General features: G+C 39.3%; 2 protein-coding genes and 1 long non-coding RNA gene across 3 annotated transcripts; 1 reads left to right on the top strand and 2 right to left on the bottom strand.

Annotated features, from left to right (window-relative positions):
* Window positions 1-795: 795 nt before the first annotated feature.
* LOC139191555 (uncharacterized) lies at window positions 796-1,079 on the top strand. Its single transcript, XR_011575607.1, has 2 exons — window positions 796-931; window positions 1,005-1,079. It is a non-coding gene; the product is annotated as an uncharacterized lncRNA (long non-coding RNA).
* On the bottom strand, window positions 878-8,183 carry LOC103455688 (protein argonaute 1). The gene is made up of 22 exons (XM_008395268.4): window positions 7,963-8,183; window positions 6,376-7,103; window positions 6,088-6,296; window positions 5,846-5,995; window positions 5,623-5,756; window positions 5,363-5,472; window positions 4,910-5,016; window positions 4,632-4,770; window positions 4,441-4,557; window positions 4,084-4,191; window positions 3,938-4,009; window positions 3,451-3,573; window positions 3,182-3,347; window positions 2,801-3,060; window positions 2,554-2,696; window positions 2,385-2,447; window positions 2,230-2,293; window positions 1,981-2,116; window positions 1,818-1,891; window positions 1,630-1,724; window positions 1,490-1,521; window positions 878-1,403 (listed from the first exon to the last, which is right to left on the bottom strand). The coding sequence occupies exons 2-22, from the start codon at window positions 7,093-7,095 to the stop codon at window positions 1,195-1,197; spliced, it is 3,231 nt and encodes a 1,076-aa protein (XP_008393490.2). The 5' UTR covers window positions 7,096-7,103; window positions 7,963-8,183; the 3' UTR covers window positions 878-1,194.
* A 2,466-nt stretch (window positions 8,184-10,649) lies between these two features.
* Window positions 10,650-14,902, bottom strand: LOC103455687 (pentatricopeptide repeat-containing protein At3g16610). The gene has a single exon (XM_029093020.2). It carries the CDS (start codon window positions 13,431-13,433, stop codon window positions 10,974-10,976), a length of 2,460 nt encoding a protein of 819 aa, XP_028948853.1. The 5' UTR covers window positions 13,434-14,902; the 3' UTR covers window positions 10,650-10,973.

Genomic DNA, 14,902 nt, shown 5'->3' with positions numbered 1-14,902 from the left:
TGTATATTTGTTTTAAAAATGGAGGGAAAGAATCTCAAGGAATTCGTACTTGGTCTTTGTAAACGTACATTTTTTTATACTTATTCCAATCTCAAGTTTACGACGTGTTTCATGTCAAATTGTGCACAAGTTCTTCACCAGCACGACACACTGTCACGAAATGTTACCAACACAGTCATTCATGTTATGTGAAATTTTTTGTTAATGCTATACCAAGGTTTATGAAATATTAATTCTTTCTGCATAGAATAATACATTAATTAGTAACATCACCAATACACACTCATACTATTACAAATTTATTTATTAATATTATACTTAGATCTTTGACATATTAACCATGTCATCTGCAAGATGTACTAGACGAGCAAAAAACTAATTAGCAAAACAATTTGAAGTAGGAAAGAATGCAGTACAAGAGCATTCCCAATGAGGGGCTCTATATGGAGCTAGAAAGGTGATGGATATAGTCCAATTTAGAGTTCCGAGGAATCTTTGAGAATCTAAAAAAAAATAATTTGTCCCAATAAGGGGCTATATATCTTTCTGGCTCTATATAGAGCTATATATTTTATTTTGTGGTAATTTAATTACACGGTAAATTTATTTTTATCTTAACTTGATTTTTGGAGTGTTATCTTAAATTTTAATTTATAAAATTTTTAACCTAAAAAAATTCAAATTCTGACAAAGTTAAATTTCATCACTTAAGCGCTTTTGCATCAATCTCATTCGTTGATATGTTTTTATGAAATCAAATAGGATAAAATTTCATTTCATAACAACCATTGGGTCCCATTCATTGGTTGATTTATCTGATTGACACATTCTCACTCCTTTAGTATAAAAATAACAATGTACTAAAAAAAAACCGAAATAAGGTTGAAAGTTGGACAAGGCCTTATAAATTAACCGAAAGCAGCAAATAGTTGTCCGAGTTCCATCTCAAACTACATCATAAGATAACTAAACTAACTTCCCAAGAACAATCGACTGGGCTGCAGTGCAGTAACAACCGCATACCAGTCAGTTGCAACGGGAAATTTCAGACACTTAACGGCGGCAAACATCTAAAACAAGAGTGCAGCGAAGGGTATAGACACCCTTGGCACTTGGCAGACTTCAAAACGACACCATTACATTGCATAATCTTGCTATATTCTTATGGGCGACATCTCTTCGCAATCCCTCTCTCTAACAGTAGAACATAACCCTTTTGACATTCTCTTTGAGCGCAGGCAAGGGCCTCACTGCAGCATTTGGACCTGGTGCTCTTGTGCTCCGCGGACCCATGCCCCCGCGTCCAGGAGCACCACTGGTCATTGATCCGCTGTCTGATGTCTCTGGTTCCAAGTAAAACCGAGCTCGGAATGCAGCCAGATGGGCATAGTACGCCGGAGGAACTGCAATTTTAAGGCCAAATCAGAACACTATCTATTTAAAGAATAAGCAAGGAAAATAATGAAAAAGCACCAGAGTGAGAGCTTACCAATGGAAACCGAACGCGTGCATCTTGCGTACCTGCAAGAGTTCAAGAGGTCCAACCATTTAGCACTGGAGTTTAAGGATTCAAAACTATAAATAAATAAATAAATTCAGTGACTGAAAACGCTAAATCAGCCCACTTACGTATAGCAAAGATTGTTTGTGAGTGACTGCAGTTCATCAGCTGTAAACTTGTTTTCATCCCACAGCACGTGGTAATGAGCCGGACGGCTTGTACCCTGCAAAACATGGTGTATACAGATTTATAAACATTCTGCCTCACAAACAACCACACACACACCCCCACACAAAACACAAGGAAAAATCATTGCCTGAATTCCAGCATGGCTGCAGAGGTAGAAGTCAAACTCTGTTGGATGACAGATTTTGGAGTCCACAACCGTGCCTGCAGAAATAATTGGGTAAAAATTTCGCATAACAAGCATGAAAACTGACCTACATCATCCCAACATTTCATACGGTAAAATTAATTACCAGGTAAGATATTTCCACTCCTGTCAACTGCATTACGGTCACTATGATTGTTGGCAAACAGCCTTGTGTGGTGACGTTTCTGAACCACAACAAAAGTCACAGGTGGCTGATAGTTTGGCTCCAAGGAAGCACAAGCCTGAAGAAGAAGAAAAATGACAAGAAGCAAAAAGATGTTAATATAATCAATAACACAGAACAATATGCACAAACCATACTAACTTTAGAATAATCCCAAAAATGCAAGTTTACCTTACGAATCGCATCAAGCTCGTATAGTAGAACTTGGTAGAACTGCCCCTCGCTGACACCGTCCCTGAAAAAACAAAGGTGGGTGTATACATACACACCATTAGACATAGGAGAAGTACATAGGACACAAACAATGGCAAAGGAGCGTTAAATGCCTGTAAAATATGATGCGCTGTGGCTTCTGTCCTGTTGCTCTACGGAACGAAATTAGCAGTTCCCTACATTAACAAACAAATTCAACTCAGTTCTGCACTTCCTAACAATCCCCAGTAAGTAGAGAATTAATATAATTATTGAGAGAGATAGAGAGTTGGAGAGAGAGACTTAATCATTCCACCAGTTACAGTGCCCCTCTGAGGATCCTGCCAAGTTTTGAAGAGATCTTGGATAAGCTCCTGGCGATGAGCTTGCGCACAGACCAGGCCAGCGTACTTGGTGATTTCTGGCCAGTCTTGTGAGGCCACAACCTGTCATAAAGGACATGTGAACAATTAAATTGTAACTCCCTAGGTGAATTCAAGACAAATATGTACGCACTAGCTAAAGCCCATAGATATCATCGCCAACATACAGCTGCAATTGAGGGGCTTGAATCCTCCCCAGGATGAGGATGGGTAACATCAGCACCAAAAATTATAGTAGGACGGTCACTGACTAAAGGAATACGTCTTGACAGTGCATCAACAAGCACTGTGTTCCTTCCGCCAACCTTCACATTTATCTTCAAAGCAACATTTGCCAAGTATTGTTTACTCATTCTGAAAACATGTTTCGTCAAACAGCACTGGGATACCAGGCCAAGATCCGTCTCACAAATTCGTTTCAAGTCACCTGGATGGATATCAGTATATACAAGAATCTAGAACTTCAGGAAAACACAAAATTGAGACAATATTATAGAGAGATAAAAAGCGGAATGAGATAATGGAGCCAAATGGTTTCAAATGCATACCATAAAGATTGCCATTATTATCTGGTAAAATAACGACAAGCAGGTCAAGCTCCTTGTTCTGGGGCCGGAGCTTGGTCATTGCATCATGGTACCTAGTTTTTAAGGCCTTCTCTGCCTGATCAGGTCGAGCACTGGTTGGTGGAAGTACCGATTCTGGATTAAACGCCTAATATAATAAACACTTCAGCATCAGAGAAATCCAAATATAGAAATCAAACAATGCAATTAAAACCAGTGGAAACCATAAAGATTAAAGAAAATTTCCATACCATGCCAGAAATGTAACACATTTGAGCAAGTTCATTACAGAAGGAACGGGCCACATTGTCTTGAACATTTCGTGAAAAGTTAATGCAAATCCAATTGTTTACTCTTCCTCCATTGACCATTTTCTGCAAAAATATCATAGTAATTCAAAAGGTCTGTAATAATTCAGCAAGACACAGGACATTCATTTGTCTACAGAAACAACCATAAGTCCATATAAGTATTTATTAACCATGTAAACATGCAAACTACTGCATGAATAATCACACAGTAAAGTGGGTAAACAGTTAGAAACAATCAATCATACAAATATCCCAGATATACAATTTCATATGTGACTGAAGACAATAAATAACTTTCATAAAAGGCATTAAAGAAACATTAATGCATAAATAATAGAAGAGGACTTTCTTGGGGTCGAAAGACCGATCACACTGACCACACTTAAGTCAAGGTGAACAAGGGTTTAGAGGGGTGCCAGAATATTACCTTATTCATCATATTCCACTGACCAACTTGGGGCAGGCAATCCTTTTCCCTTCCAGTATCATGATATTTTAGCTGCGCAAAACAAAAATCAATACAGGTATACTATCAAAGTACCTTTTGGGACTAAACGCAATTACATATCTTACCCAGGGTGCAGGAAGAATACGAGCTTCAACCTGAGCCAGATTCTCGCTAATTTTGATTCCAAACTCCTTGGCATAAGGATCGTTGTGGTAAGCATTGTGACGAACCGTCTGTAACATGTACAAAAATATTAAAATGGGATTTAACATATCACCATGAACTACATTTCTGGATAAAAGATGCCTTCTACCATAAAACCTCAAATGAAGTGAGCATTTAAATTATGACACAGAAGATAAAGTTAAGGACAACAAGGTGACAGTATTATCAAATAACAAAGCAGTAAGCAAAGGACTCATGGCATCAACTGCAATGAAAACCATATCATGATAAAATACAATAACCAAAAGATAACACACCCGAATAATATCTTGCTCCCTGTCATGAGGGCGCTGACAGGTGACCTTAAGCAAAGCAGTAATCTGTTTCTCGTTCAATCTCTTGGAATACCTTTGACCTTCGACAATTTTACAAACCTGAATCCAGTTACTGCTCATTAACATCCATATCACCATAGTATTACAAGGTAGAAATGATAGAAACAACTCACCTCCATGGGCAAATAATTTGGCCGCTGTTGATTTCCAACTTGAAGGCAAGGCCATTGTGTATGCTGAATGACGAAACCATAAGTTTCATAGAAGTACTCAACAACAGATTTCATAGTTCTTCTTTCATCAACAGGGAAACTGAACAGACAAAATACAATCTCAGGGAAACAAGTTTCACACACCTCAATGTGCTCTTAAAACAAATACCACGTTAATAAATATACAAGCATATGAAGGCATAAGAAATATACAAATATATGAGTTAAGAAGTACTCACGTCAGTTCCCTTGTTGCCTGCGACGTTAAACCAGAAATACGGTACTTTCTGCGCATATTTCCTCGGTGTGTGACCTCAACCTTGACTCCGCGAAGAGCCTTTTTAATCTGTTCACAAGTAAAAAGTTACTATGATAGCTAATATAAAAATTATGGCAAATATAACTGTACACTAATCGTGATACACACTCCATATACACCATCAGATCTATAAACATATAGTTTTAAGTGACAAGGATCAAGGATTACCTCCAAAAGAACTATACAAACACTAACCCTAGTCAATGAGTTTTGACGTATGCAAGTTAATTTTAACAAACAGATATACACAAGGAAACACGAAACAGATTAAAAGTACCAACACCAGTGCACCACAATAATTGTCAAACTTTGAAACAAACACTCAAGAGAAACAATTAAATCACCAAAACAGAAAAAATTAGGGAAACCTAACCTTTACACGATCAGAATCAGAAAGTGGCCTATGTGTAACATCCCGATTCAGTAGCTGTGTTACGAACTCAATAACTGGCAATGGCTCAATAAAAGCAGTAGAGGACATGTCTGGATAGCACATGTTTTGTAAACAAAGCACCAGTCAGCAGAATAACCATGCAGTGTAATACATCACTATTACAACAATTAAATTGATAAGAGTAGATAATCTGTTATTCACAGAAATGATGCATGTAGGGATAGCATAAAATTAAGTACCAATATTCAGAGACAGCCCCATCTGAGTTGGACGAATACTCTGATAAAAACCACGCCAACTTTCCAAACCATCACCAAGTGACTGTCTTCTACCCAAATCAGGGGAATAAAATGAACGGCCCACAGGACAGTACCTACAACCGAACAGGAGAAATTAGCTATCAAACATATAAAACAGAAATGTGTCATTATGTCATCACCAGGCGGAAGAAACACTGTTTACCTAGAAGTAGGCAATTCGCGCAGAACAATGTCCAAAACCTGAAGTGCCTCTTGAGGTGCATCAGCTTGCCTCCCTTGCAAAAAGAGACCTAAATGGTGTAGGTCAGCGCGTGCTGCAAATTTTATGACAACCCTAAATTCCCTCTCTCTCCTGCCATCAAGAAGAAAGCCATGATCAAATACATACAAAATAAGAGTGCACAGAAAAAAATGTACTAAAAATAAAGAGCTGTGAGTACGCACCTTTGTCCACCTGATCCATCATCATCATCAATAAGAGTGATTTTAAACTCCTTTGAAAGGAAAGGAAGTGGGCCGGCAGTATACAGGCTCTTTCGTCCATCATAAGCTGGTAGACGTTTTCCAAGATGGGATTCCCTGTACTGTTTCACCAGCTGCTCCATCACAGCACGATTCACACCCCTTGATGTGACCTCTGGTGTAATAGTAACCTATTACATATAATGAAAAGATACATTATCAATAGTAGTACAATATCAAAAGATAGACACAGATGGCAAGAGAGCTTACATCATACTGGTGGAGGTCTTTGTCAGGTAATTCTGCAAAGAAATGGTTTGCCTTGACTGTACACCTTCTGCCAGTGCTACCCTTCCCTGGGCGAAGAGGGAACCTGACTGACTTACTTGAGGGCGCCACAGGTTGAATAGCCTGGCTAGGTGCACTCTCTTGCCGGACAGTAAGGTCAGCAAGCTGCTCCGCCACTTCTGAAGGCTCAGGTGGCTGGGATGACGATGAACTTCCACCATATACAGGCGGAGAGGTGACCCCTTGATAAGGAACTTGGGGGGTGGCCTCTTGGTAAGGAACTGGGGTTGCTTGGTGCAGCTCGGGGAATTGAGGTCTGGCTGGACCACCAGGAGAAGGTGGTCCTCCACGGCCAATGTCACCACGGCCACCTCCATAACCTCCACGACCTCCTTGCTGAGTCGGTCCTCCCCTGCCTCTACCTTGATATTCCTGTGGCCCACCATACTGCTGTTGTTGGTATTCTTGGGGCCCGCCATATTGCTGCTGTTGTGGCACTCCACGGCCACCACGACCCCCTCCATAGCCTCCACGACCTCCCTGGGGGGCCGGTCCACGACCACCTTGGTAGTTTCCTCCACCCTGTTGTTGTGGCGGAGTCCTTTCAGGAGCACGCTGGGAACCACGACCACTACCCCCAGCAGGTTCATGAGACTCAGAGCTTTCCCCACTAGGGAGTTCAGTTCTCCTCTTCCTCACCATGATGATGTCTGTACAAAGAGAATCAGCATTACATCAAAGGAACCATTTGCAAAGAAATCAAAGGCCATAGACTGAAAACAATGTATTAAAGAATATATACAATAAAAGTAAATGCACAATGTACACCAACAAGCTACAGAATCCACTCATGAGCTAGGGTTTTCCAGAATACAAACATATATCCAAGGGTTTTCAAAAGGCTGAGAGATACATACCCAGAACCACATCATATACAGTGGCCCGAATAAATAACAAGCAAACACTAAAATAACAGAAAATACTTCAATCAGAACGAATGAAGGTTACCCAGAATTTTCCAGTGCGATAATTTTGAAAATCCTATGTGCGTTCCTGGAATTTGGTAAAATGTACCAGGAATTTCATGTAAAATTCAGTTTTTTTTTTTAAATAAAAAAAAATACGAGAAAAATTATAAAAACAGAAGATAAAATGGCTATCATCAATTACTTTGATACAAGCACGCCCAACAACTCTGGCACCAAAGTACAAACCCAGACTAAATAAATCACTATACCAACTATAAACCTAAAAGATCACCTTCTTAGAATCCCAAACAACCACACATGCTTCCCGGCATTGCAAAAAACGCACGAGATCTAACGATCTACCAAAAAAAAACGCAACAAAAAACTCAAGCGACGATAAAGCCTTTCAGAAAAAATTAAAAATAAATTAAAACGTAAATAGACCTTAGTGAGAGAAACTGGAGCCTAACACCAATTTTATAGCAAAATATGCAGATCCATACCACAAATTAGCAAATAGAAAAGTGAGAGCGAGAAGAAAAACAGCAACGGGTACAAATGGGAGTACCAAACCCTAAAACGAGTCGTTTCGAGTGGTTACCGTGAAATCAGAGTCCCAATGACCGTCGTACAACGCCGCGGCAGCGGTTGCTTCAGAGGGCGAGAACGATGAAAGCGAAAAGGGGCTTGCCTGCGTACTCGCTCTCCCCCTCTCTCGGTTGAAGATTCTAAATAATTTTATAAATAAAAAATCCCAACCCAACAACGCTTCCCACAATGTGCTTTTATACTACGCAGCGGTAGGTCATTCGAAATGACCACTCAGTCCTTCTTCCTACCCCTTCTTCATCAAATAATATTAATTTCTTTTTTATGTTGTGAAGGCTAGATTTCTTTCTAAAATCAAGAAAATAAAATTTGTTATTGATACTTTAAAATAGTCATCTATTACTCATTTAAATAAAATTCATTGTAAAGTGATATTTAATAGTGTATTAATCGCATTAAAATAAAAACAAAAAGTGTAACGATTACTTTTTAGAGTTTCTAGGAGAGTCGTACACGACACGTTGCATGAAAACAACGTGCTCAAATTCGAGCTTATCTAATCATATTGAAAACGAATAGATCCGTTACTTTATGGGTTGTGCCGTGTCAACACTCTATACTCATTTTTACACGTTAACAAAAGTCTAATTACTCATTTTCAGATCTATTCAAGCATGTCAAGGGGTTGATGTTCCAACCTAAAACAAAGCGGGCATATGAGGGTGTGAAAAAATTTCTCAATTCACTAGTTAACTTGCCCATGTGCTTGACTCGACCACACACAAGTGGGCATACGAGTGTGAAGAAATGTCCCACGTAAGAAAGTTCAAAAACATTGCAAAGGGTCTCTAAGAATATGGGCTTAGGCCTTTAAGGAGTCAGTCACCCACCCTATTACCAATTGATTTTGGTATAAATTTTGTTGGTTATAAATTTGATATCAATTTATTCACTCATATCTTTAATATAAATATATCGTTGTATTAAAAATAAGTTAATCCATAAAATCAGATGAGGTTGTTACTGTGAATGCGAAGAGAAATAGTAAATAGACAAATAATGATGAGTGGTGTTATCAACACACTAATTTTTACCTCTCATATACTTTATTTAATTTCCGACTATCGGATCGAATAAATTGAAGAAAATTAATAAACAATGTTTAATAAAAATATGTAAGAGGTAAAAATAAATATATGAATAGTACCATCCATGTTGATATCTACCTGAAAGGGATGGGGAAATAAATTAATGTTATGCATGAATGGCTGCCTGGATGGTGACATGGCGTCAAATGCCAGCTTGGGTAACAGAAACACATCTCTTTTCTTGCTGGATAGTGACATGGCGTCGAATGAATATTCGTTTCATGTAATTTTTTCCGTGAGGCTGCTTATTAAGTTACCAAAGTACCACTGCTCTATTATCCTATCCAATCCAATCCAAGGGTCAATAGCCAAGCCTTTTCAGTTTTCGTCTTCAAGGAAGGATTTAGTGCAACCGTTGCCTATGGCATCTGGAAATTTTACTAGTGCCTCTGCTTCATCTAGTTTGGTTTGGCACGGTCAATGTATTCGCAGAGGCAGCTTCATTTTATAGCTAGCTATGAAGGGCAAGCTATCTACGCTTGGGAGTTGGATTGAATCTCATGCTCATCTTTTTTTTAGTGTCTTTTAGAGCGCATTTACGTAAAGATAACGAGAATAAAAAAACGAAATTGAATTTTGATTACGGATTACTTCGGTTACTAATTACTAGGAATCAATAATAGTGTGATGGACCCCACCCTAAACAAGGAATGCAATTCTTGAAATTAAAGGAGTGGGATTCCCTAGATAGATGAGGTATTTGAATTTCAGGAGGGTGAATGAATCAAGAATGCATTTTTTCTTCCAGTTATGCCCTCATTCGTATTATTTACAACTCCATGCATATGATGAAGAGAAGAAGCTACAATTTGAGCGATAAAATTTAAATATTAAGGTAAATATGTAAATTTATATAAAAATAAATAAACAAAAGCATTTTAGTGTGTCTATGAAATAAAAAAGCAATTTCATTTTTTTCTTACTATTATATATTATATCAAATTCTATTAAAAAAAGTATATAAAATATTTGATTTGGAACAAGGGCATTTTAGTAATCATCCTGGTTTATATTCTGATTTTGCTGAATTAGCAAACAGTTTTATGGAATTAGTGTCATTTCTATTCCGATTCCAAAACATTTAAGTAAACAGCTTTAATAGAAATCTGATTCTGACTTCTCATTCCAACTCCTTCTCAATTCAATTCCTTCTATTTTCATTACGATTACGTAAACGCACCATTAGTATAACGATTTGGTGCTCCGTTTTGGTTGCTTGTGACGTGCCTCGGTTAAATCCTCTAAGGCCTTTATTCTTAGATTGGGTGGCTTCTCATTGAAAAAGAAGTTACTTAGTTCCTAGGGTAAAGAAGTTGTGTTTGGATGCTACTTTTTTCGGTCTATGAAAAGAAAGGAATAATCGGATCTTCAACAACTCTAGGAGTTAAGCTGAAGCTTTGAGGCTTTGCTATCTGGTGCGCGTCTCTCTCTCTCTACATTATCAAAGGTAAACCTTAATTATTACTATTATTATATGTTAAGATGATGGATTTTTCTGCAAATGTGAAATGTCCCAGCAAATGGAGACCTCCCTCATTTGAAGTACAGGTCAGAGAAGATAAAGAGACTCCATCCAGTGGATTCGGAGGGCTTTTGCACCTTCACAAAGGACTTCCTCATATTATTTTAAGAAAAAGCATCCGTTCTATAAACCCAAACTCACATTACAAAAGATTTGAGGAATCTTTTAACTTTCTTCCTTTTGTTTAATCTCCCAGGAAGGCAAAACCTAATTATACAATGTAAAGAAACTATAGTATGGCCTACATCTGCAACAACTACAACTTGTGAACTTGTCAATGTAATGGAAGTGCTCCGTTAATCGTAAATGAAACTAACCTGCTAAAAATGCAGCAATTATATAGCCAAAGAGACAAGGGGAAGGTTGAACAATGCACCCCTGAATCCATCTGCTTCACCAGAAGTCTGCACAACTGCAAATTCCATCCTTGAAATGATGAAACCGACTCACATCTCTTACAGTTATTTCTCTCTTTGTAACAAGAGTGATGAACTTTATGGCAGCATGGCAATCACCACAAACCCGCAAATTCTTGGTAACTAAGATGGGTTTGCCCGGGCTCAGACAAAGAATTGCATAGGCAATGGCTAGTTTCTCACTGTGGTAAAGGAGGATTCTTTCTTTCTCCTCTTCCTCAACATCTTGGAGAACAAATCTATTTTCCACACGATATCCCAGCTGTTTCATATCTACTAGTAGTTCTTCTAGTTTTTCATGTATCTGAGCTGACTGAGGATGGGACTGATCTCCACCGACAAATCCATGGATAACGCCATCGATCTCAACCCAACTGCATCCTGGGCTCTTCTTAAGGCCTTGGTCCTTCTGCTTGATTCTGACATCGGCTGCATCATCCCACCTCCCAACAGCACTGTATAAGTTAGATAAAAGGACCAAATTCCCAGTACCTTCAAGTCCTTTCCCTTGAATTTTCTTGGATACTTCTTCCCCGAGTTCCATATTATTATGGACTCTGCATGCAGCAAGCAGTGCACTCCACACACGAACATCAGCCTCAAATGGCATTCTTTGGATGAAACTGTGTGCCTCATCCAAATGTCCTGCCCGGGCGAGAATATCCACCATGCATATGTAATGTTCCATCCTCGGGTTTATGTTGAACTCCTGACTCATTTTACTAAACCAGTGTTTGCCTTCAGTTACAAGCCCCGAATGGCTGCAAGCAGATAAGAGGCCAATGAAAGTCACATCATCGGGCTTAATGCCAGATGACTGCATATGATGGAACTGTGAGATTGCTTCCATCCCAAGGCCATGATTCCCATAACCAACTATCATTGCGTTCCATGAAATAATATCACGCGTAACCATTTTATCAAAAACTTTCCTTCCTATATTGATCTTCCCACACTTTGAGTACATGTCTATTAAGGCATTACAGATTGAGGTGTCTGTACAAAATCCATGAACAATTGAATAAGCATGTCCACAGGCCCCGTGCTGTAGAGCGGCCAAATGTGAACAAGCCGGCAAAACACCCTTCATGGTTGCCACATCTGGATTGATCCCAGACAATTGCATATTATGGAACATAAGTAAAGCTTCCTTTGCATAACCATTCTGCACATAGCCTGAGATGATAGCACCATAAGAAACTGTATCTTTGGAGTTCATTGTATCAAAGAATCTGACTGCATCATCTATAATCCCACACTTCGCATACACAGATAGCATTGTGTTACCCACCATTTTATCTAAATCAAACCCAGCTTTAATTGCATAGCAATGAACCCGTCTCCCTCTACTCAGATCAGTTAGCTTTGCGCAAGCTCGTAGAATGCTCCCGAGAGTTACTGCTGTTGGATTTATTTCCTCCCGTATAACCATTTCATGAAACAATGTTATTGCCTCTGTCATAGAGTCACAGATAACATATGCACCTATCATAGCACTCCAACAAACCTCGTTCTTGAAATTCATAGCATCAAAGATTCTCCTCGCATAAGCTATGCACTGGCTTTTAGAATACATATCCAAAAGCCCAGTACCAAGCACCACCTCACCACTAAAGCCCCTTCTTAGGGAGTAACCATGCATTGCCTTCCCCTGCCTCAATGCATTAGCTTGTGCAACTGTGGGAAGAACCGAAACAATGGTGGAAGAGTTTGGGCTTGTTCCCGCTCTCTGCATTTGAACAAGCAACTGTACAGTGTCATCATAAAGACCGTGCAGTGAAAACCCAGCAATCATTGCATTCCACGCCACAATGTCTTTGTACAGCATGCCATGGAACACGCTCTGAGCCTCCACCAAGTCCCCACATTTGGCGTACAGGTCGATCAAAGCAGTGCAAACGTAGACATCAGAGTGAAGCCCAAGTCCTCTGGCATGCTCATGGATCTCTCGGCCAACTTCTAGTGCTTGTAAACCGGAGCACGCCTTGAGAACAAAAGGGTAAGTATAGTTGGTGGGTTGGACGCCGGATTTGAGCATGCCATAGTACAAGTCGATGGCTTTTTCAAAGGGTCCGTTCCAAGCGTATCCTCTTATCAAAAGGTTCCAAAGAATAACACTTGGTTGGGGAATTTTATCGAACACGCGGCACGCAAGCTGGAGTTGATTGCAGGTTATGTACAAATGGGCTACTTTTTCAAGCAAAAAGGAGCTGTCTTTGAGGTGGGTAGTGTTTTTCAGGAGGAGCTGATGGATTTTCTTGCCTTGAGGGAGGGATTTTGATCGAATGCAGGCTTCGAGAAGGTGTTTGTAATCAAAGTCGAGACGAGTGAGGGTGTTTGTCGAAAAGTTGTGGGTTAATATCACTACGGCTTGCTGAGTGGTATGATAGCATTGACTCCGACTCCGAGAGAGTGATCGCCTTCCAAAACATAACATCTCCCTCCCTCCTTGTTCTCTCTACTTTCGCCTAATCACGACGACTCTCAAACTGTAAACACGAGTTAAACAGACTTTTGCACAAATTTAGAAATAAGGTTTCAACCAAAAGTAAATAAAAATTATATAATTAAAAAATAAAAATTAACAGATAATCAAACACTCAATATTTTATACATTAAATTCTCACAATATTTTATACATTAAATTTTGATATAAGTCTAATTTTGTAATTTATTATTAAGTTTAGGCCACTCAATAATTATATTTTTTATTAAAGGATAATGCTAGATGGCTACGAATTACCCACACAAATTGATCAAGACATTACGCTCCGTCGGAAAGCCTACTCGTCCTTGTACCTCTTCTCCACTTCCTACTCGTCTACGCTCCGTCGGAGCTCAGCTCCAAGAAGTACAATCGCCGTAGCAGCAAAAATAACACCTAGAGCAATCCATGGCGATTTCCAAGAGAAGTTATGTTTACCAGCACGTGGTCATGGATCCAAAGCCGGCCACCACAATAAATTTCACATAAACGGTGTAGGAGGATATTGTTGCAATGATTTCGGAAGGGAGTCGTTCAGTAAGTTGAATGACAAGTTCATCTGATCCCAAAAGTGAAGCTTGAGGTCCGGAATTCTACCTGTGAATTCGTTTTGCTGAAGAAGGGTGCAATTGGCTTTGGCTATTAAATCTTAGACTGTGCATGCTATGACTGCAATTTGGTATTTGTTCGGTGCAGGTTTTACCTTGAATATACAAGTTCTCCATCATCAGGCGGGCTGACAAATCTGCCGGTACAGTGCCGGTTAATCTATTCATTCTAAAGGCCATCGGTTTTAGATGCCTTAGGTGTTAGAAATTAAATTCCATCCCGAATAACACCAGATAGTTGCGTTGAAGGGCGAAGAATAATTACTCTGCCCTTTCGGCAACCACGCCAGTCCATGTGCAGGGGGGCTCACTTTCATTTCATTGCAATATTTCTCCGTTGCAATGTCTGAAAAATTGTAAAGTATTTCTCTGTTGCAATAGTCTTCCACGTAGAAGTTGATCACACTGAGCACCAACGTGTTCTTCTGTTGATATTCGGCATACAAGTCAACTAAGATGTAGCCTTTGAAGTCCTGCACCGTGATTTCTTCACGGAGTATTGGAATTTCAAATTCAACAAGATTAGATCCCGCCAACAACTTCTGAAGTAACTTCAAGAATTCCCCATAAGTTGAGTCGTCAAGTTCAGGATAATCGAGGTAGAGAGGGTTAGCTTTAATCTACTTAATGTTGCCCAAGCAAATTGAAACTATGTAATTGTATGGTACAAATATCATGTTGATTGAAACTATGTAAAGCCATTGAAGTAGAAGCTTTCCAATTGAAGAAGCCATGGACGAAGCAGCATTCCAATTGAGAGAGAGAGAGAGAGAGAGAGAGAGAGAGAGAGAGAGAGAGAGAGAGAGGAGAGAT

Source organism: Malus domestica, chromosome 14 (genome assembly GCF_042453785.1).
Source record: "Malus domestica chromosome 14, GDT2T_hap1".
NCBI lineage: Eukaryota > Viridiplantae > Streptophyta > Magnoliopsida > Rosales > Rosaceae > Malus > Malus domestica.
Note: the sequence above shows the minus strand (reverse complement) of the source record. Positions and strands in the feature narration are given on the sequence as shown.